We start from the raw sequence: 23,267 nt of genomic DNA, 5'->3' as shown, positions 1-23,267 counted from the left end.
ATTCCACATGGGAGTCACACTCTGAATCTCCATTTTACAGATGAAGTAACTGTGGCCCAGAGAAGTGAAGTGACTTACCCCAGGTCACCCAGCAGACAGGTGGCAGAGCCGGAATTAGAGCCCCGGTTCTTCCGCCTCCCAGGCCCATGCTCTATCCATTAAGCCGTGCTGCTTCTCCAATTATTGTTATTATTGCACATTCTGACAAAGAAAATCTTCTCCTTTGTCCATGGTTCTGCTTTCCATGGGCCACGACAATTTAGCTCACAGTTAATTTATTTTTCAGCATCACAAACTATTCGGTTCAAGTTCAGTTTGAAGCTTCGGGTAAAGGTTTGCTTCGCTCAAGCTGTCCTCCATCCATACCGGACATCAACTCTTTGGTCTAGCCAGCCTCCGACAATCCATTCACCTCAGCATAACTCAATTACCTTCATAAACGCCAAGTTCTTTTACTTGGCAGGTTTCCACCTGCAAGCCCAGTTGGCTCTTGATTGTTGGCTAAAAAGATCCAAAATATATTGTGCTTAGGTGAACATGACGCTGTCAGACGAACGCAGCGTAGAACATAAATGCCCGCTGTGCATTTTCAAGGCTCATTACTCTGACAGCCATTTCACATGTTGTAGTAGGGGTATTCTTTTTTTTTAATTAATAGTCAATTTACAGGCTCCTCTAAGTTTCTCAGGTTTACCCTGAAACCTCAACATCGCCGGAACTCCTAGCAACCTTTGAAAGGACGGAAAACAGCCCACTTCTGCTGCTTTTTTTTTCAACTATGAACTTGGCTTCGCAATCCTTATGAACTTTGATCCTCACCCCGGCCCCACAGCCCTTAGGTAAATATCCCAATACTCTAACCTTCTCCTTATCTATAGTCTGTTTTAACTGCCCTATTTTCCTATTTGCTGTAATTCTTCTGGTCAGAGGATTTATCTACTGTTTTACATTCCCAAGTACTAGTACGGTGGTCTGCACACTTGTTTTGCTTTGTTTTGTTGTCTGTCTCCCCTGTTTAGACTGTGAGCCCGTTGTTGGGCCGGGACTGTCTCTTTCTGTTGCCGAATTTTACATTCCAAGCGCTTAGTACAGTGCTCTGCACACAGTAAGTGCTCAATAAATATGATTGAATGAATGAATGGATAGATACTATCAATAGATTGATTCTGCCCATTTTTGCCACCTAGAAATTATTTTTTTCCCTTTAAGTTTGCTAGCTTTTATAATTTAGCTCTCATTGTAAAAACAGGCTTTTTTTTAAAGTACACAATTATAAATTAATGGCACAGAAAATAGATTTGACATTTGAGTGCGTCTCCCTTGGATCTCTAAGCTTGTGCTTCCCTTGTACCTGATTTAGTGTTTTTATGCTTTACCAAGAGACCCACTAACCATGCTAAAAGTTATGAACCAGATGTCGGTTGGCTGGCATCGGGAAATTTCAGTGCCTCCGTGTGATGCGCCGCAACGTGGTGCCAGCTGGTTGCCAATACAGAGTTGTCCACTTTTGTTTTTATCTTAATCTTTATCTCCATTTTAGTCCATTGAAAAATCTTGCAGCAGGCCAGAAAAAAACCTCACTTCTGCTGCTGCTCAAAGTGCACTAATAATGTTGGTATTTGTTAAGCGCTTACTATGTGCAGAGCACTGTTCTAAGCGCTGGGGGAGATACAGGGTAATCAGGTCGTCCCACGTGAGGCACACAGTTAATCCCCACTTTACAGATGAGGTAACTGAGGCACAGAGAAGTTAAGTGACTCGCCCACAGTCACACAGCTGACAAGTGGCAGAGCTGGGAGTCGAACCCATGACCTCTGACTCCGAAGCCCAGGCTCTTTTCCACTGAGCCACGCACTAGGAAACGGGAAAGACTTCAGCTGAAAAGTTACACTCTTTTTGTGTTGGAGTTGCCGTGATGCAAAAGCCTCCCCGTGAAGCTTTAAGGCCCATCCAGGAACACATACCTGCATTTCACTGAAAGTCTAAACTCAAAGAGCACGGAGGCATAAATGATCTGCCTCCAAAATGACTGGTGGGCAAACTGACAAGATGCTCCATCCCAGGATTTAAAGCCATTAAGCAGCTCTGACCTCTGGAAACTGTCAATCAATCAATAGAATTTATTGAATCAATCGTATTTATTTAGCACTTAATGTGAACTAAGAGCTTGAGAGAGTACAGTACAACAGAAATGATAGACTCGCTCTCTGGCCGCAATTAGTTTACATTCTAGCGGGGGCTACAGAGGTTAATATAAACAAATAATTTACAGATATGTACATAAGGGTCCTGAGGCTGATGGAGGGGTGAATTAAGAGCAAAGGTGACCCAGAAGGGAGGGGAAGAAGAAGAAATTAGGGCTTTGTCAGGGAAGGCCTTTTGAAGAAGATGTGATTTTAATAAAGCTTTAAGGGTTGGGAGAGTGATAAGCTCTTTGGATAGGAAGAGGGAGGGCATTCTAGGCCAGAGGCAGGATGTGGCTGAGAAGTGGACAGCGTCATAGACGACATCGAGGTATAGCGAAAAGGTTGGCGTTAGAGGAGATTGAGTACTTATGCGGTGTGCAGAGCTCTGTAGTAAATGCTTAGGAGAGTACAACAGAGTTGGCAGACATGTTCACTGACCCCAAGAAGCTCAGAGTCCAAACTACGTAGTGTTTAGTTCAGTGTGCTTAGTACAGTGCTCGGAACACAGTAAGCATTCAGAGGATTGACACTCAAAGCTGTCGTACGAGGTTTCGTGGGAAATGAAGGACATTGAAGAAATTCCTTTCAGGGCATATGAGTTGCTGATTGCTACTGGGTGAACTGATTTGGTGCATCTAACTCTTCAGGAGGGCCTAGACTCCGTCTTTCCTGACAGCTAGCTTCCTGACAGTCAGATGGGTTGGAGGAGATCAAGAGTGGACTTATTTCCCTTACAATCTCCTTCTGCACCTCAATCAATCAATACCTCAGAGTCTGGAGGTTGATGTGGCTGTTTCTCCACCCTCCCGGGAGCTCTGGACAGGCCCAGATCTGAATCACCAGTTCACCCTGGCTTGACTTCATCTCTCCGCTCACACAGGCACGGTGAGTCATACCTCATGGACCCCACCAACCTCAGACGTCCGTGACCTGCTTCTCTGGAGACTGCAAATTCTAGGATCGTAGAGCGGAAGGTGACTAAGTCACCCCGCCGCCAAAATAATGGGTGTGCCCTCCCCCTTCTTCCTTCCTCATATCTGGGGCAAGATGATAGTGCTCTTCGGAATGAGATCCATTTCATTATCCGGGCAATTTTGCTGGCAAAGGGCTTATTCAAATGAAATTTACATTAAAGTAATTTGAAAGAACAGCTTTTACACTACAGGTTTAAGGTACAAGTCACATATTTAAGGTACAAGTCACATAGGAGAGACAATTATTTGTCGGTAATTATGTATATTTAGGACCAACTTGATTCCTTACTTTCTAATCAAAAGGAGGTGGGAGAAAATCAACAGAGTTTCCAGGTTGTAACTGGATTCCATCTGTGTTGATCTGGAAATGTCTCCCAGCACATGAACAACGGAATTGATCCGATTCAGGTAAATCTCACTTCTCCAGAATCTCTTTTCTTCACAAAGTCCCTTCTCTGGAATGGGATTCCTCAGTTATTCTCTCCGGGGTTACCATGTCAACTGCAGCCAGGTCCCCAAGGCCCAGCCTTGGGGAAGCAACATGGCATAGTGGATAGAGCGTGGGTTTGGGAGTCAGAAGGTCATGGGTTCTAATCCCGGTTCCACCATTTGTCCGCCGTGTGACCTTGGCCGGGTCACTTCGCTTCTCTGTGCCTCAAGTACCTCATCTTTAAAATGGGGATTGAGACTCTGAACCCCATGTGGGACAAGAGACTCTGTCCAACCGGATTTGCTTGTATTCACCCCAGCATTTAGTACAGCACCCGGAACATACTAAGCACTTAAATACCAAATTATTATTATCGTTATTATTATTCCCAGGAAAGGAGAGGGCCCAGGTGACGCCTGGATCCTCTCAGTCTTCCTTCCTCTCCTGGGGGGTCATGTCAAGGGAGACAGTAATTGGACAGACACTCCTGAAGCCAACCTCTGCTACCTGATTACAGGCAACATTCCTGCCATATTAAAATAGACGTACCAGAAAGGCTTTCACATAACAAGTGACTGAGAAAATGTATTGTATAAAGTTCTCTACCCGATTACTTATGAGATCCTGAAATGGCTCCATGACAGGGTGGCCACATTTTAGTACTATGGCACAACGTTCAGGTAAAATCCTTCAAAATTCAGGTATGAGATGATGTTTTTAAATGTCTATTAGAGTGACCTGTCCCAGTTCAATGCCTCGTGGAAGAGCACAGACCTAGGAATAGAGGACCTGTGTTCTAACTCCAGCTCTGCAAACTGCTTGCTGTGTAAGTCTGGGAAAAATCACTTAACTTCTTTGCATCTCACTTTCCTCAACTGTAAAATGGAGATTCCAGGACAGTAACCCACTGCTACTTAGAATGTGAGCCCCATATGAGACGGGGACTGTGTCTAACCTGATTAATTTGTACCTACCTCGGTGCTTAGAACTGTGGTTGACCCATAGTAAGTGATTAACAAATACACTAATGATAATAAAAATAATGATAATAATACTAACAACAATGTCACCCAATCTGGTGAGCAGTGGGAGAGTTGATAGACACGATCCCTGCCCGCAGCGAGCTTACAGTCTAGAGGAGGAGACAGACTTTAATATGTCTGGATACTGACAAGAGTGTTGCGGTCTATGATCTATGCTTATATGATCTCACTATTACCTGTAAATGGAAGAGGATTTTAATACAGTTTTAGCTCTCCCCCACCATCTGCTGAAACACGGCAGCCCTGGGATCAAACCCTTTTCTCAGCAGGGATAGAAGGGTGGGACAATGAAGGATTCTCTTTTTGGATTTTTCAGAAACATTCTCTCATCTCTCGGCTTGAGATGGAGATTCTCTCCCATCTCTCAGTATCTCAATCAATAGCACTGATTGAGTGATTAGGTGGTTTGAATGCTTCAGCACCTGTCAACGGGAACACATAAAGTGGCCCAGAATATAATAACAATAATAACAATTATAATATTAATTATGGTATTTGTTAAGCACTTATTAAGTGCTAAGCACTGTTCTTAGCCCTGGGGTAGACACAAGGTGATCAGGTTGTCCCATGTGGGGCTCACAGTCTTAATCCCCATTTTACAGATGAGGTCACTGAAGCACAGGGAGGTTAAGTGACTTGCCCAAGGTCACACAGCAGACAAGTGGTGGAGCCGGGATTAGAACCCACATGCTCTGACTCTCTTGCCACTAGGCCATGCTGCTTCTCTACATCGACAGGAGCCAGAAGATGTGGTTCACAACCATGCCATGAAATGTAACCCTGCAGCCAAACGGAGGAGGATCGGATGGGGCACCTGGGACAGCCATATGCCAGTCAGACATAGTTTAGGCACTTTGCACACCTGCATGGACCCCCTTCAAGGCCTCCGCAACTATGGCCCAAGTAACATCCGCAAAGGAGAACCCTCTTTCCGCAAGCAAAATCAGTCACTTATATTTACTGAGTGCTTACTGTGTGCAGAACACTGTACTAAGCACTTGGGAGAGTAAATGTAACAGAGTTGGTGGTCACATTCCCGGCCTGCAACGAGATTACCATCTAGCAGGGAGATGAGCAAAAAGAAAAGGAGTGAGATATGAGCTAGCTGTGTGTTGCTGTTCCACACACAGTATTAAAAAGCTGTTCACATCTGACATGAATGGAGCTATAAACCTCTTAGAGGTGAAAAACATTCCATTGACCTCCTGCTAATCTGGTTGATTCTAGGGAAGTGCCTTTCACAGTTGATGATCACTTCCCTTCCCTGGGCACATGACTAATCTAATGTGGAATCACGCTAAGGCATAATAGAGCTAAAGCTAAGTTACAGTTTCACTTTCGATTCTCCTAGGTTCCTCCTTCTGTCCCTCGGCGGAAGAGAGGTTTTATCTGAAGCTGAGGCATATGCTGTTTGGTGTGCTGGGTGACAACCTGAGAGGAAGAGCTGTTGGGTTTTCTTTGATTTTAAGACTGCGCTCTTACAACCGCACTTGGGGGAGTAGTAAACTCAATCCAGAGTCGGGGGGGGGGGGGGGTCGACCGGACTTGAACTTTATCCAAGATAAAGATGGGAAGGAGAAGAGAGATTGAATAGACTCCAAGTCAAGCACGAAAACAGGTGAGGACGGTAGAAAATGGGGGGAGGAAGAAAAGCGGTGGTGCAGGGGGATGCGGGGGAGGGGAGAGCAAGAGCTGCTTCAGCCAAGGGCACTAACAGTCCCTAACAGCTAGACGGGCTGCAGAGGTGGTGTGAGGATCCGATCCATTTCTCCCCCACTCTCGGGAACTAAGCTGGGAAAAGGGGCTGGGGATATCGGAACAGTGGAAACTGTCCATCTGTTGGTCTCCCCGGCTAGCATGTTGGTTTCTCGTGGGCAGGGACCCTGTCATGTCCTTCTGCTCTACTTTTTCCAGCCCTTAGTGCCACACATCGCATCCCACGGACACATCTAAATACCATACCTGCCTACTACAGCCGCAGCGGAAGATGGGGAGGAATCTCTCCAATTGGGCCCCATCCATTAGAAATAGAACATGAGAACATAAGTGTGGAAGGTTTGCCATTCTAAGAAGATGAGAGTCGACTGAGCCACATACGTAGCCTCTGACAATAATGTTTATACGATATAAAATATATATTTCATATATATATATACACACAGATACAGAGAGACACACAGACAGAGGCACACACACACATAAGGCTTGGTGGAAGAGTTAGGGAGTATTTTTCCCATAACACAAGTCTTTTCTGATATAGCACGATCCACAATTCAGTGCAAGGGAAGTCAATGTAAGAAGAAAAGGTTGACAGAATGACACATTTGTCTCCCAGACAAGGTAACACACAGTCCTCTGTGAATTTTTTTTTCTGCAATTTTACAGTATTTAATATAGTAAAGTAGCAATGGGTAGCATGAGGTTGACGGACTCTGCTCGTGGTCATGATAATAGAGGGATCTGGGCAGACCACTGTACTAAGAACTGGGGAGAATTCACTAGTGTTGGTAGATGTGATCCCTGCCTATAAAGTGCTTGCTACACAGAAAGAGGGAAATGAATAGAACTGCTTGATTGAATTAAACCACCTTAGTGGTATTTCTGTAGCATCTTCCTCAATGCCTTATTACCCGCTGAATTACCACCATAACATGAATTCTTCAAAGAAGACTTCTGCATTATAGAAATCATTGCATATAAATAACATAGCTGTCCTTTGTACCTTAGCGTGGTAATAATAATTATGGAATTATTAAGTTTTAATAATGCCAGGTACTATGTTAAGCACTAGAATAGATACAAGATGATCAGGTCAGCACCATCCTTATTCTATAGAGGACTCACTATCTAACACGTAAGGAGAGCAGATATTTTCCTCCCCATTTGCTAGGTGAGGAAGCTGAGGCATAAGTAGTGATGTATCCAAGGTTATACAGCAGACCAGTGGCAGAGCTGAGACTAGAACCCAACTCTTCTATCTCCCAGCCCCATATTCTTTCTACTAGGGTACAGTATCCTCTAGCATGGTAGTGATTTATGATGGAGACAAATATCCCCTAGGAAAGTGATCCACGAACCCTCTGCTCATTTCTCTCCAATTCCTGCAAAACCATTACAGTCAACCAATCATCCTGATGTCTTTTTTCTTCCTTCACAGCTTGAAGTTACATCTCTCTCCAACTCTGGTCGGTCTGTTGAACTTTACAGCATCGGAAGGAGTGTGCACACCCAACTGCCAACATGACTCAAGGACCACCAACAATCAACATGGGTATTGCACCTGTTACTGCTGCTTCAAGTTCTCCTTTCTCTTGCTTCCCTCAGAATGAGAAACTGTAGCTGCCTCTTCTCTTCCTCCCTCCAGATCTCAGTTAGCTTCTCCTACTCCTCTGTCTCCATGGGAAAGACATCAGGGAGAACGGGGGGGTGGGGCAGGGAGGTAAGAATCGGTAAGAGAGCCAGAGAGATCACAGAGACCAGGTGGTGGTTGTAATGGCAGTAATAACAGAGAGCTCCTAAAATTCCATCTTGTTCCCTCACTGAGGAACTGTTGGACCCTCATCATCATCATCTTCCTCAATAGGAGAGGAAAAGATCACTAGCAGTGCTGAGGGTTTAGCTCCTTTTGTGGAGGCAGGGGAGGAGGGTCTTCACTGCAGCAAGGGAAAGGGAGAGGAAGAAGAGCAGACCTAAACCCACTCTCATCCAGGCATGGCTCTGATCAAGTCTAACCTGATTTTCTTCTTCTCATCCAGAAAATATCTACGAGCTGTGTCACATCCTGAAGCAATTAGAGGTCTGCATGAGCAGAGAGGAGCTGGAATGTCTACTTGCCACACACCAGTCTCGGAAGACCTTGATGACCAGCTACGGTTTGGACAGGCAAGTGCAAGAAACTTGCCCTTCAGGGAAAATCCCATCCCAGACGTCTGCTACCAGATTGGTCTATTTGTTCCCCAACGGTAGGCCAACTCTGGGCAGGTATTTTGCGGGTTGTGTACCGTAGTTGTGTCCTGCTGCACACCAACAGAGAACAGCACTGGGGTTTGGATGGGAGGAGTCCAAGCATGGTGGAGGTGAGGCCTGCCCTGAATGACGTAGGCTCAGTTGTCTTTTAAAAAAAAACCAGTTGCAGCAGTGGTATTTATTGAATGCTAACTGTATGCAGAGCACGGTATTAAACACTTGGGAGAACCTAATAGAGGTGGCAGACACAATCCCTGCCATCAAGGAGCTTATGATCTAGAGTTTCACTCGTATTTATTGAGTGTCCACCGTGTGTAAAGCGCTACACTAAACAAGAGGGAGATGATACAAGGAACAAGAGACATGGTAGGTTACCATAATGGGCTCACACCCTAACGGCAGAGATAGGGAACTGGAGGGATAGGTTAGGAGAGGGGAAAATGGGAAGTTCAGTTTTAGGCATGTGGAGGTTGAGGGACAGGCAATACATTCAAGTGGAGCTGACTGAGAATCACTAGGAAACATAGGATTACAGAGTAGGTGAGCAGTAGATTAGGGAGTCACCTGCTTAGAGATGGCAGCTGAACCCTGGAAAATGGATGAGATCCCCAAGAAAATAACATCAGAATGAGAAGAAATGGGGACCTAGACAGCTCCATCTAGAACACACTCAGTGAGGGAGGGAGAGGTGGAGTCTTTGAAGGAGCAGTCAGTGGTAGAAAGGGTCAAGAAGTGAGGAGGAGGAAAGAGAGGTGAAAGATTGCCTATATTTTTTTACTCTTTCGTTAAAAATGGTATTTAGTAAGATTTACTTGGTTCCAAGAGCTGGGGTGAGTACAAGAAAAATCGAGTTGGACCCACTCCCTGTCCCATATGGTGCTCACATTCTAAGCAGGAGGGAGTAGAATTTAATGCCCACATTTTACAGATGAGGAGATGAGATGTTAAATGACTGTCCAATGGTCAGACACCAGGCGAAAGGCTGAGCCAGGATTAGAACCCAGGTTCTTCTGGCTCCCAAGTCCGTACTTTTAAAATTCATGGACATGCTGCTCATTTCCTTTGTGGTCATGCTACTTGCACCACCTGTCACACCTTCAATTGTTAAATGGAGGGCAATGACATCTATTTTTGGCAGTCAGAACAGTGGCCTTGCACATGGTAACCACCTGGTAAATATCTCCTTTAGGACAAATGTCCCTTTTCTTCTTAAACTTAGAGCATTGGGCAAAGCAAGGTCTCTGGGCTCCATCGATCCAAGTTGCTCTAAGGCCCTGCGTGAGTGGCATTCAGTCTGCTCCAACTTCTTTTGGCTGAAGATCAATAATCTCAATAGGTTTGCTGGCTTGGACGTCTTCTGGTGCCCTTCCCCCTGCTGCCCTCCCACCCCCTCGCCCTCCAGTTTTGAGCCAGGAGGTTTGTCACACTGAGGCTTGGCATCTGCCACCTGTCTATAGCGGGTTTGTGTGTGTGTGGGTATCTCTAAAGAATGGAGGGCTGTCCAGTTTGCCCTTTTTTCCACTGCAAATTGATGAAGCTGACTTAGTTAAAGCCTTTTCCATTCTTCTTTCCTAAAATGATCAAATTTCTTAATCCCCTAGAGTTTTCTGTCAACATTTTTTTTTTTTGGAGGGGAGGGTGGGCAGGTGGCATTTTTTGTGCAATTACTATGTCTCAGGAATGGTACTAAATGCTGGAACAGGTATAAGCTAATCAGGTTGGACACAGTTCATATCTCACATAGGGCTCACAACATTAATACCCATTTTGCAGGGATTATGTCTACCGACTATTGTATTGTTCTCTTTCAAGTGCCTAGATAAGAGTTCTGGACAGTAAGCACTCAGTGAACATCAGTGACTGATTAATTGCCCTCCTGTAGCAGAGAATGCACTTAGTTTGAAGCAACAACATGATTTCTCTAAACTTTCCACAAAAATGAAGTGAATGTGTTGTTCGACGCCATCCTCGATGTGAAGGGGGAGATCTCAGACACGTTGGAAGAACTGGATAGGCATGAAAAGGAAGTTAGTGACCGGATTACAGAGCTAAACAACGCCGCAGACTATATTGACCAAATCCACAAGAACTGCACGATTGCCCAACTGGTGGCTAAATCCACCAGCGTCGCCTGCGGAATTCTGACCATCCTAGGCTTCGCTCTAGTGCCCGTCACAGCCGGAGGGAGTCTGATCCTCTCGGCAGCTGGAACGGGCCTGGGGACGGCAGCGGCCGTCACGAGCATCGCAACGGACGTCACTGAATGGAAAAGCAGCACGGCAGCCAAAGAGAGCGTCGTCAGCAGTACGAACGTCAACGGAAATCCCTTACAGGATGTGGTACAAGCTTTGAAGCAGAGAAAGGAGCAGGTATCTTCGGCCGTTCGAAAGGGTGTTAGTTTCATCCATTGTGTGAAGGCCATCGGTGGGGCTCAAAAGAGTCCTCGCTTAGTAGCCTATGCCAAGCGGTTCTCCACACTGGGAAATGCTGCCCAAACAACTAGCAGGAGGGGCAGACAAGTGCAGAAGGCCTTTGGGGCAACTGCCCTGTCTATGACCAAAGGAGCCAGGGCACTGGGCGGGCTCATGGCCTGTGCTGGGATTCTGATGGACACAGTCGCCATTGTTCGGGATTCTCAACATCTGAAACAGGGGGCAGCGTCAGAGGCAGCAAGTGAATTGAGGGAGAGAGCTAGTTCCCTGAGTCAACAGCTTGTGTATCTTGGAGATCTCTCCCAGAGCCTGCAATGGGTGAAAAGCCTCAAGTCTGTCATCCCACCAACCACTGAGCGAGGGAAGAATCTACTGACCTACCAGACTATAATAGCTGCAAGAGACACTTTCTTTGAGTTACTATGCACATGGTTTAGGGGAATTTCTTTGAGATTTAAAAGAATTTTAGGAAGAGGATTTAGCAGATAATAATAATAATAATGGTGTTATTTGTTAAGCGCTTATTATGGGCAAAGCACTGTGCTAAGCGCTGGGGGGATACAAGGTGATCAGGTTGTCCCACGAGGGGCTCACAGTTTTAATCCCCATTTTACAGATGAGGGAACTGAGGCACAGAGAAGTGAAGTGATTTGCCCATAGTCACACAGCTGACAAGTGGCAGAGCCGGGAGTCGAACTCATGACCTCTGACTCCGAAGCCCAGGCTCTTTCCACTGAGCCACGCTGCTTCCCTAGGTAGTTCAACTGGAAATGTGTTTTAGAGCACACGGTCAATTCATTCTTCATCAAATTCAGATAAATCTCATTTGCCCAGAGCCTCTTTCCTTTGCAAAGTCCTTTCCCTGGGAAGAGATTCCACAATTATTCTCTGAGGTGTTACCATCTCAATCTCTGGCAGCTCACCAAGATACAGCTGTCTCCTGAGCTTCCTCCATCTTTTTTCTTCTCCTTGGTGATTGGTCAGAAACTCCATAAGCCAACCTGCTGATTATAGTCAGTTTTCCTGCTCGGCTAATATTAAAGGTTCTCAAACAACAGGTGACAAAAAAATGTAAGGTATAAAGTTTTCAAGCTGAAAAATTATACTCTTTCTCTGCACTCTTTTTTTTTGTAAATTTTCAAATGTAAAAGCCAATGCAGTCACAATAAATAATATTCAGTAATAATTCCTAAATGACTTTTACCTTTTCTGAAAGCCATACTGAAATGGCTTACATGAGGGCATCCTGTGACGATAAGGTCAAAATGAGCTATTTCACTAACCTGTTCGTTCTTAAGGTCAGTTTCTATGAAAACTATGTGCTATATAATGAAAACATCCTAGATAACTGTTTTAAATGAACATTGTGGTCCATTTACATCATTAGTTCTGACATTATAAAAAGGTTTTTCTTCACCTTTGATCGAATACAACCAATTTTTCTAGAATGGAAATGGTGGAGGAATAAACTCTCACCAATCTACCAAGTAAATGAAATGCAAAGTTCTGAAACGGAAGGCCAGCTTTCTTGATCAAATAGAGACAGACGAGTGATCAAGTATATACTGTGCTTGCATCAACCCTGCAGCTTCAATGAAACTAGAAGAATCAGAGTGGCCTAGCGGGTAGAGCACGGGCTTGTGAGTCAGAAAGACCTGGGTTCCAGTCTTGGCTCCACCACTCATCTGCTGTGTGACTTTAGGCGAATCGCTTCACTTCTCTGAGCCTCAGCTAGGGTTTAAGACTGAGTCCCAAGTAGGACACAGACCGTGTCCAACCGGATTACCTCATATCTACTCCAGGGCTTAGAACAGGCCCTGGTAATAATGTTGGTATTTGTTAAGCGCTTACTATGTGCACAGCACTATTCTAAGCACTGGGGTAGACACAGGGGAATCAGTGTCCCACGTGGGGCTCACAGTCTTCATCCCCATTTTACAGATGAGGGAACTGGGGCACAGAGAAGTCGAATCCCGACTCTGCCACTTGCCAGCTGTGTGACTGTGGGCGAGTCACTTCACTGCTCTGTGCCTCAGTTACCTCATCTGCAAAATGGGGATGAAGACTGTGAGCCTCACGTGGGACAACCCGATTACCCTGTATCTCCCCCAGCGCTTAGAACAGTGCTCTGCACATAGTAAGCGCTTAACAAATACCAACATTATTATTATTATCCATTTTTCCCCCACCTCTCAGGAACTAAGCTAGGAATGTGGAAGTTGGAACTGCAGAAACTGTCTACCTTGCCAGCATGCAAGCTTCTCAACCAATCCAAAGGTGGTATTTATTGAGCACTTACTATGTACACAACATTCATTCAATCATCCAGTCAATCGTATCTATTGAGCGCTTACTGTGTGCAGAGGACTGTTCTAAGCAAGCACTTGGAAAATACAATTCAGCAACATATAGAGACAATCCCTACCCGACAATGGGCTCACAGCCTAGAAACATCTTTATTGAGCGCTTACAGTGTGCAGAGCACTGTACTAAGCACTGGGAGGGTACAATCCCAAAGAATTAGCAGGCACGTTCCCTGCTCATAATGATTTTACTGTCTAGACGGGGAGGGACCCTGTCTCGTCCTTCTGCCGTAGTTTCTCCAGCCCTGAGTGCTGCACAAGGCACCCGTTGAACACATGTAAATAATAATAATGATCGTTATTATGGTATTTGTTAAGTGCTTACTATGTGCCAAACATTGTTCTAAGCGCTGGGGTGGAGAAAAGGTCATCAGGTTGTCCCACGTGGGGCTCGCAGTCTTAATCTCCGTTTTACAGATGAGGGAACTGAGGCGCAGAGAAATGAAGTGACTTGCCCAAGGTCACACGGCAGATAAGTGGCGGAGCTGGGATCCTGCCTATTACAAGAGCAGTAGAATATGGGAAGAATCTCTGCAAATGGGCCCCCTCTGCAATTTTGCCCTTCTGGGAAGATGATTGAGCCAGGTACGTAACCTCTGAGAGAGGTCCTTAAAAGCCAACAGAGGCTCCTCCTCCTTTCACATTCTAACACCAGATTCTAGGAATTCCCTTAAACTCCAAATTCTTCACTTCCTTATTTGTCTGTGCTTCTCAGAGGTGTGGGCTGGATCTAATCTGGCATTTTGTAAAAGGTGTCATTGACACAATCAGCCCATGGGGTATTCTGACTGCTCTCTACACTGCTACTAATGAATTCTTGCTTTGTTTTGACCCTGTTTAATGATTCCCCTCCCCCCAAAAAGCAACAAAAAAAATCACATCATTTCCTCCTTACCTCCTCCCCATTTAACCAAAAATATTTTATCCTTCTGGGGAGACTATGGGTTCAGTTTGAAGCTAATTCCATAATAATAGTAATGATAATGACATTAACTGAGCAACTGCAGAGGTGATGCACTGTAGTTATCTCTTAGGAAAAGGAGCACAAGGCATGTTGTCTAACCACAGGGAGCTCACACTTCAATGGGGGCGGAATGGGGGAGGGGACAAAAAACATAGAAATATTTCCGAGCAGCGTACTAGAATTCAACCAAATATACATGCATATATATATATATATATATATATATATATAGTGAGGGAAAGCAAAAATCCAAAATCTGAAAGGAGGCCGAAGGGTTGCTAAGATTTGTGATACTGATTCTTTGTCAAGAAGGGCTGAGTAGAGGAGGAGATTTTAGAAGGGCTAAGAAGGAGGATTTGAATTCAAACCCTGAATCAATACCACAATGGGGCCGCGATGCTCCGGGTCCAAAAGTGTGTTGAAGCTGACAATGGCTCACATCCTTCTCTCTTTCTACACTGATCCTTGGAGACTTCACTATCTTTGGGGCAGCTTCCAGTGACCTTTCTGCTGCCAATTTCTATCTGAATGACTTTGTGCTTCACCCCACCTCATCCTCTCACCAACTGGGACACAATGTCCAACTCATCATCTCTAGTCATTGTACAATCTCTCCCCTTGCCATCTCGGAAATTCCTCCATATGACCACGACCTCCTCACCGGGCTGCTTCATTCATTCAATCGTACTTACTGAGCACTTACTGTGGGCGGAGCACTGTACTAAGTGCTTGGAAAGTACAACTTGGCAACAGATAGAGACAATCCCTGCCCAACAATGGGCTCACAGTCGTGTCTGCTCTGTGACCTTAGGCAAGTGACTTCACTTTTCTGTGCCTCAGTTACCTCATCTCTAAAATGGGGATTGAGACTCGGAGCCCCATGTGGGACAGGGACTGAGTCTAAACCCATTTGCTTGTAATAATGATAATGGTGGTCTTTGTTAAACGCTTACTATGAGCCAAGCACTGTTTTAAGCGTTGGGGTAGATACAAGGTAACCAGGTTGACCCACGTGGACTCACAATCTCCATCCCCATTTTACAGATGAGATAACTGAAGCACAGAGAAGTTAAGTGACTTGCCCAGAGTCACACAGGTGGAGTCGGCATTAGAACCCACAACCTCTGACTCCCAATCCGAGCTCTTTTCACTAAGCCACACTGCATTCACTCAGTGCTTAGTACAGTGCCTGGCACATAATAAGCACTTAACAAATACCGTAATTATTATTATCATTAAAAACCCGGGCTTGGGAGTCAGAGGACGTGGGTTCTAATTCCACCTCCGCCACCTCTCAACTGTGTGACCTTGGGCTAGCCACTGCATTTCTCGGTACCTCAATTCCCTCATCTGTAAAATGGGGATTAAGACCATGAGCCCCATTTGGGACTGATTACCTTGCATCATGGCTCAGTGGAAAAAGTCCGGGCTTGGGAGTCAGACGTCATGGGTTCGAATCCCAACTCTGCCACTTGTCAGCTCTGTGACTATGGACAAGGCACTTAACTTCTCTGTGCCTCAGTTACCTCATCTGTAAAATGGGGATGAAGACCGTGAGCCTCACACAGGACAACCTGATTACCCTGTATCTAACCCAGCACTTAGAACAGTGCCCTGCACATAGTAAGCGCTTAACAAATACCGTAATTATTATTATTATCGGCTTAGAACAGTGCTCGGCACATAGTAAGCACTTAACAAATCCCATCATTATTATTAAGCCTTCCTGGTTGCCTCTGGAAAGACCCCACCATCTGCTTGCACCCCAACATCTGAAGGAACATGGATGGATGCATCTTTCCTCTAACAGTAAATCCTGGCAATGTGCTTGAGTTTCGGTACCGTCTGTTTGTTCTCCAACAGAATGTTTTCACTGACCTCAGTCATCCACATTTCTCCTCTGCTCCCTTTATCTTTGAAAACTGAGGGGGTTTCAGAGAACATCACAGGGTTGAGGGGAGAATTCATTTGTTTCATCACAGTAAAACTTGATTATAACAATTAATGGGGTCAAAGGTCGATTAAAAGAGAAACAGCGTACCATAGTTCCTTGTCGGTGATTCTCAGGAACTACAGAGGAGTGGGTGAACCAATTAATCAGTGGTATTTGTTGTGCACACGCTGCGCGCATAACACTGTACAAAGCATTTGGGAGAGTACCATATAATAGAGTTGGTAGGACTCGTTTCCTCCCTAAAGGAGCCTGCAGTTTAGAAGGGGAGGAAAGTGACAGGTAGGTGCAAAAGTGCTGTGGTACTGTGGGTGGGGTGAATGTCAACTGCTTCGTGCATGGGTGGTGCAAGAGGGAGAGCAAAATGGAGGGGCGGAATGAGAGGTTATTCAAGGAAGGCCTCTTGGACACGATATGATTACACTAGAGTTTTGAAGATGGTGAAAGCGATGCTTGGTCACTCATCAAGGGGGAGGGAGTTCCAGGCCAGAGGGAGGACGACGTGGGAAAGGGTTCAGGGGTAAGAGAGAGGAGATCACGGTACAGTGAGTAGGTTGGTATTAAAGGAGCAAAATGTATGGGTTGGGTTATCCCAGAAAATTAGAGAAATAAGATAGGAAAGGGGGATCGAGTGAGTGATTAAAAGCCAATGATAAGGTGTTTCTGCTTGAAGCGGGAGGGAAGGGCAACCTGTGCTCTAAGACACTAAGACACTAAGTGTCGTACTGATTTATCACCAGGATGAATATCTCGCTATTTCACTGCACAGTCGTTGCAATCAACCAATCATCCTAATGTCTTTTTTCTTCCCTCTCAGGGTGAGGTAAGATCTCTTCCCCACTCCTGTCACGCCGTAGAACTTCAAGGCGCCAGATGAGTGCACGCCTAATGGAAAACATGGCTGAGGGACCGCCAGAAATCAATGAGGGTATCGGACTTGTTACTGCCGCTTAAGTTCTTCTTTCTCCTCCTTCCATCAGAACTAGTAACTATGTCTGCCTCTCCCTCACGTCTGTTAGCTCCTCCTCCACAGTCTCCATGGAAGGCAGGCAGAGAGAGTCAGAGGGAGAGAGGGCAGGGAGGTGTGAGAGACAGAGGGGGAGACAGAATACAGATAGTGGCAGCAGTAATCAAAACAGAACTCCTCAAATTCCACCCTATTCCCTCGCTGAGGAGCCACTGGACCTTCATCATCAGCTCCAGCACTAGGAGAAGATGCTGAGGGTCTGCTTCCTCGGCGAACTGCAGACCCTCAGCATCGTCTCCTAGTGATGGAAAGGGAAAGGGGGAGAGGGAGAGGAAGAAGAGCAGTCCCAGTCCCAAAGCAGCGTGGCTCAGTGGAAAGAGCCCGGGCTTGGGAGTCAGAGGTTATGGGTTCGAATCCCAGGTCTGCCACTTGGCAGCTGTGTGACTCTGGGCAAGTCACTTCACTTTTCTGTGCCTCAGCTACCTCATCGGGAAAATGGGGATTAACTGTGAGCCTCACGTGGGACAACCTGATCACCCTGTTTCAACCCCAGTGCTTAGAACAGTGTTCTGCACATAGTAGCGCTTAACAAACACAAATACCAACATTACATTACTTTGATCCAGTCATGACTCTGATCTAGTCTATCCTGATTTTCTTCTTCCCATCCAGAAAGTATCAGTGAGCTGTGTCGCATCCTGAAGCACCTAGAGAAACAAATGAGCAGAGAAGAGCTGCAACGTCTACTTGCCACAGACCAGTCTTGGGAGCGCCTGATGACCAACTACAATTTGGACAGGTAAGTGCAAGAAGCTTGCCCTGCAGGGAACAACCCATCCCAGAAGCCTGGTCCCACAGCGTGGCTCGGTGGAAAGAGCCCAGGCTTGGGAGTCAGAGGTCATGGGTTCGAATTCCAGTTCTGCCACTTGGCAGCTGGGTGACTGTGGGCGAGTCACTTCACTTCTCTGTGCCTCAGTTACCTGATCTGGAAAATGGGGATTAAGTGTGAGCCTCACGTGGGACAACCTGATTACCCTGTCTCTACCCCAGCACTTAGAACAGTGCTCTGCACATAGTAAGCGCTTAACAAATACCAACATTATTATTATTAGATTGGTCTATTTCTTTTCTCACCATGGGGCAGCTCCGGGCAGTCCTTGGGTTGTGTACCGTGGCAGTGTCCTGCTTCAGACCAACAGACGACAGCTATGGAGTTGGGATAGGAGGTGTCTAAGCAGGGTAGGGGTGCCCTGCCCCGAGTGGTGTGGGCTCATAACCCGCCTGCCCCCAACTATCCTCAGTTACCTCATCTGTAAAATAGGGTTAAGACTGTGAGCCCCACGTGGGACAACCTGATTCCCCTGTGTCTACCCCAGTGCTTAGAACAGTGCTCGGCACATAGTAAGCGCTTAACAAATACCAACATTATTAACTATACCTCATTCTCTACTCCCTCCCCTCCTCAAACCTGCCAAACGATATCCCTCCTTATGTCTCAGCCCTCTATAGAGCCCCCAGGAGACATTCCCAGATGAATCCCTACCCGCCTGCTCATGTCATCCACGTTTCACTAGTACAAATACAGTGGTTAATTTACTCAATTAGGGCTTTCTTCACCAGTTGTAGTCAGATGTAGGAGAGCAGAGAATTACCTAGGAATCGAAAGTCTTGTCTTAAGCCGTTGAGCCGTCTTCGACTCACAGCGACGCCATGGGCACCTCTCTCCCAGAATACCCCACCTCCATCAGCAATCGTTCTGGTCGTGTATCCGTAGACTTTTCTTGGTAAAGGAATATCTATATTTTTCCTCCCGTTTCCCTTCTCGTCAAGCACCCTTTGCCACCTGTCTTACCCATTAGATTGTAAACTCAAAGGGGAGGGACTGTGATGTTTAATTTTAGCACCTAGAACAGTGGTTTTGCCCACAGCATCTATTTGTTAAACACTAATGATGATGATGATGATGATGATGACAACCCTTTCTCTTGTTAGGAAAAGTGCCCCTTGCTACCTTCCTTTGAACAGAAAGATCTGTTGAAACCACAATCATTTGAGCTCCACTGAACCAAGGTGCTCTAGAGCCCGGCATGGGCTGGACCCACCCTGCTCCAACTCCTTTGGGCCTAAGGATCAATAATCCCAATCCCCAAGCGTTCTAATCCTGGTTGCACCATTTGTCGTCTGTGTGACCTTAGGCAGGTCACCACTTCTCTGTACCTTAATTACCTCATCTGTAAAATGGGGATTACAACTGTGAGCCCCATTTGGGACTTGGACTGGGTCCGACCTGGTTAACCTGTATCGACCCCAGCACTTAGTATATTGCCTGGCACCTAGTAAGTGCGTAGCAAATGCCATTTAGAAGTAGGTCTGGTGGTTTGGATGCCTTCTAGTGCTCTCCAACACCTCTGGCTTTGAGTGGGGAGGCTTGACATACGGTAGCTTGGATGTTGCTACCTGTATGTAGGGAGTTTGTGTGTGTGTTGGGGGCCAGGGGAGAGGGTTCTCTAAGGACTCCAGCACTGTCCAGTTTGTCCAATATTATGCCACATATTTGAAGGAAAGGGACTGTTTAAACCTCTTTCCATTCCTAAACCCCTGCAGTTTCCTGTCAGTCTTCACAATACCTTCATCATGATTTACAGCATTTGTTGAATGTCAGAAATAGTGGTCTATCAAAGGACCCCTCGGCTAGACTACTTCCTCCTGGGTAGATCGGCAAGATATCCGTCACAAGATAGACATATCTGCCATGTGTCAAGCCAACTCACTCCAAACTGGAGAGGTTGGAGGGCATCAGAAGACATCCAAGCCACCAAACCTACTGGAATTATTGACCCTCAAGCCTTAAGGAGTTGGAGCAGGTTGGAACATCATCAATATATTCGAGTGTTTACTGTGTGCAGAGCACTGTACTAAAAGGTTGGATCTAGCTCATATAGGGCTGTAGAGCAATCTAGTTCAGTGGAGCCAAACAAACAGCCAATCTGGGGGATTTGTTAAGCATTTAGTATGTGCCAGGCACTCTACAAAGCTCTGGGGTGGATACACGCAAATCGGGTTGGACGCAGTCCCCGTCACACATGGGGCTCACCGTCTCAATCCCCATTTTACAGATGAGGGAACTGAGTCCCAGAGAAGTGAAGTGATTCACCCAAGGTCCTACAGCAGACAAGTGGCAAATCCGGGATTGGAACCCACGACCTTCTGACTCCCAGGTCCATGCTCTATCCACTATGCCATGCTGCTTCCCATGCTGAGCATGTGTGCTAAGCATGCTGCTGAGCATGCTAAGCATGATGCTAAGCATGATGCTAAGCTGCCTGTAGTAGAGAATAACACAATGGCATTAGGAAGAGACAGCAATGTACTCCTTTAATTTTCAACAGAAACGAGGTGAATGTGCTGTTCACTGCCATCTTTGATGTGAAAAGGGAAATTTCTGGCATTTTAGAAGAACTGGATAGATGGAAAATTACAGCAAAAGAGCAGATCGTGAAGTTTAATGATGCTGCAGACTGCATTGACCAAACCCACAAGTACTGCACCATAGCCAAAGGGGTGGCCACCGCAACCAGTGTCATCTCTGTTGGTCTGTCTGCCTATACCAGAGGGAATGGGATGCTTACGGCAATAAAAACAGGTTTAGAGGCATCAGCAGCCATCGCAAGTTGTATAAGTGATGTCTTTGATGAGGCAAGGTGTTCAATTGCCAAGAAGCAAGCCATCATGAAGGACAATATTAACCATGAGCTCATTCTAGAGGAGGTGAAACAAGCTTTGACTAATCAGATGTTTCAAATTGGTTCCATTTTTCAACCTATGGAGCGTTTCATCAAGTCTGTGATGGCCATCTCTAAAGCCATAGCTGATCCTCGGCGTATATCCAATGCCCAGCAGCACTCCACAATGGGAAACGCCGCCCAAACAGGAGCCAGGCAGAAAAGGCGAGTGCAGAAGGCCTCTCGGAGAACTGCTCAGGCTACATCCAAAGAAGTCCTGGTAGAAAAAGGGTTCAATAAAGTTGAGATTCTGAGAAATTTCATCACCGCTTTTCAGAAATTTCAACATGTGAGCCAAGGGGCCCGGGCAAAGACAGTAAGAGAGTTGAGGGAGATGGCCAGTCAGCTGAGCCAACGCCTTGAAGATGTTGGTGATATCTGTGAGACCTTGAGATGGGTGCAGAGCCTCAAGTCACTGATCCCCACTGGCAATTGGGCAAGCGAGACTCCATGGATCTACCAGGTTGGAAGAACGAAGACAGATATCATCTTTGAGATAGCAAGTAGTATGCTTAGGGGGGCGTTTTTGAAAATTCTAAGTATTTTAGGACTGGGGAAAAGGATATAGGCAAGCAGTTGTTTGGGAAGCTTGAGGCAGAGAAGGGAAAGTTATTTTTGTTATCAAAAAGATTCAAATTGGAGAGGGATCTAATTTGCTGGATTTGATGAGGGGGTGGGATGGGAAAGGAAGAAAACTTATCCACTCTTGTGCCTTCCAACCCCACCAACAAGATCCTCAGCAGTACTAGGGAGGACTGGGCTCCCATGAATGGGGCGAAGGAGACAAATGCCACTAAGGGAAGGGAAGGAGTGAACTATGTACTGAGGGGCCTTTCACTTCCGCAATGGTAATGACATCTTGGCCTCCCTTGGAAAAAAAAGCCCTTTGATATTTAGATTCCAAATATACAACAGTGGTTTGCAATACGCTCCCTTCAATCCATCAGTTGTATCTGTTGAGCACTTACTGTGTGCAGAACACTATACTAAGCAACTGGGAGAGTACAATATTACAGGGTTGGTACACATGTTCCCTGCTCACGATGTGGTTAAGTCCCCTCCCTGACTTCTGACAATTTACCCAATGTGATTATCACTTTTTCCCAAGGGGAGAAAATTGGCACTACTGTTGTGGTAACTTTCCTCATCTTCAGATGAACCCCGAAGTGCTTAACCACACCCGATCAGTTTGGGACCAGTGTATATTCAGGATGACCAACGGCCTGGAGGCGGCTGTTCTTCTTCTCCTATCTTCTGACAATATCAGGGCTGCTCCGCCCTCTAGCATGGGATGGACATATGAAAGAAGAAAAGGTGAATTTCAAGTCAACCCATCATTTTGAGCTTGGGGAAGGAAAAAGCCAAAAGGGCTGGCTAAAACAAAAGAGTTTTTTTTTTTTGGAATTAGCTAAGTGCTTACTATACGTGAGAAACCGTACTAAGTGCTAGGGTAGATACCAGCTAATCAGACTGGGCACAGTCCATGTCCCACTCACGGTCTTAGACCCCACTTTACCGAAGAGGTAACTGAGGCAAAGAGAAGTGACTTGGTCAAGGGCACAAGGCAGACATATGGCAGATGCGGGATTAGTACCCAGCATCGGAGTTCTCTGCCTCCCAGGCCTGTGCTCTTTGCCCTAAGCCATGCTACCTCTCCAGAGATTTCTGAACTCCTCACTATTTAAGAGCAATCAACCATATATGCTGCACGAGTTGCTTATCAATATGGATACGTGCAGAGCGATGAGGAAGAGACAGACCTTGTGCCTCAAGAATTTTACAGTCTACTGAGGGGTCCACTCTGGGACGTTTACGCAAGAATCTGCACATTTCCAGCTTTGCTAGTTGAATCGGAGCCCTTCCAAATGGATAAGAGAAGCAGTGCGGCTCAGTGGAAAGAGCCCGGGCTTGGGAGTCAGAAGTCATGGGTTCGAATCCCGGCTCTGCCACTTGGCAGCTGTGTGCCTATGAGCAAGTCACTTCGCTTCTCTGTGCCTCAGTTACCTCATCTGCAAAATGGGGATTAAGACTGTGAGCCTCACAAGGGACAACCTGATTACCTTGTATCTCCCCCAGCGCTTAGAACAGTGCTCTGCACATAGTAAGCGCTTCACAAATATCAACATTATTATTATAAGGAAATAGATTCAATTATTTTGTAAGCAGAAAGGTTTTTACCTTGGGATTTGCGAGGAGCTTTTGCAAAATA

At 45.9% G+C, this 23,267-nt stretch overlaps 2 protein-coding genes and 1 long non-coding RNA gene across 3 annotated transcripts; all 3 read left to right on the top strand.

Moving 5' to 3' along the window:
* Positions 1–5,968: 5,968 nt before the first annotated feature.
* On the top strand, positions 5,969–8,514 carry LOC120638236. Its single transcript, XR_005659794.1, has 3 exons — positions 5,969–6,251; positions 7,791–7,904; positions 8,389–8,514. It is a non-coding gene; the product is annotated as an uncharacterized LOC120638236 (long non-coding RNA).
* Positions 8,515–10,524: 2,010 nt separating this feature from the next.
* LOC107546786 (apolipoprotein L6-like) lies at positions 10,525–11,584 on the top strand (the record flags this gene model as incomplete). Its single annotated transcript, XM_016227963.3, has 1 exon — positions 10,525–11,584. A coding segment is annotated over one exon (996 nt), but the record flags the coding sequence as incomplete, so codon positions are not given.
* A 2,230-nt stretch (positions 11,585–13,814) lies between these two features.
* On the top strand, positions 13,815–22,068 carry LOC103164693. Its single transcript, XM_029068709.2, has 4 exons — positions 13,815–13,979; positions 17,127–17,237; positions 17,949–18,075; positions 20,666–22,068. The coding sequence occupies exons 2-4, from the start codon at positions 17,183–17,185 to the stop codon at positions 21,624–21,626; spliced, it is 1,143 nt and encodes a 380-aa protein (XP_028924542.1). The 5' UTR covers positions 13,815–13,979; positions 17,127–17,182; the 3' UTR covers positions 21,627–22,068.
* Positions 22,069–23,267: the final 1,199 nt, after the last annotated feature.

Source organism: Ornithorhynchus anatinus, chromosome 1 (genome assembly GCF_004115215.2).
Source record: "Ornithorhynchus anatinus isolate Pmale09 chromosome 1, mOrnAna1.pri.v4, whole genome shotgun sequence".
Classification (NCBI taxonomy): domain Eukaryota; kingdom Metazoa; phylum Chordata; class Mammalia; order Monotremata; family Ornithorhynchidae; genus Ornithorhynchus; species Ornithorhynchus anatinus.
The sequence above is the reverse complement of the archived record's forward strand: the minus strand, read 5'-3'. Positions and strand labels throughout refer to the sequence as shown.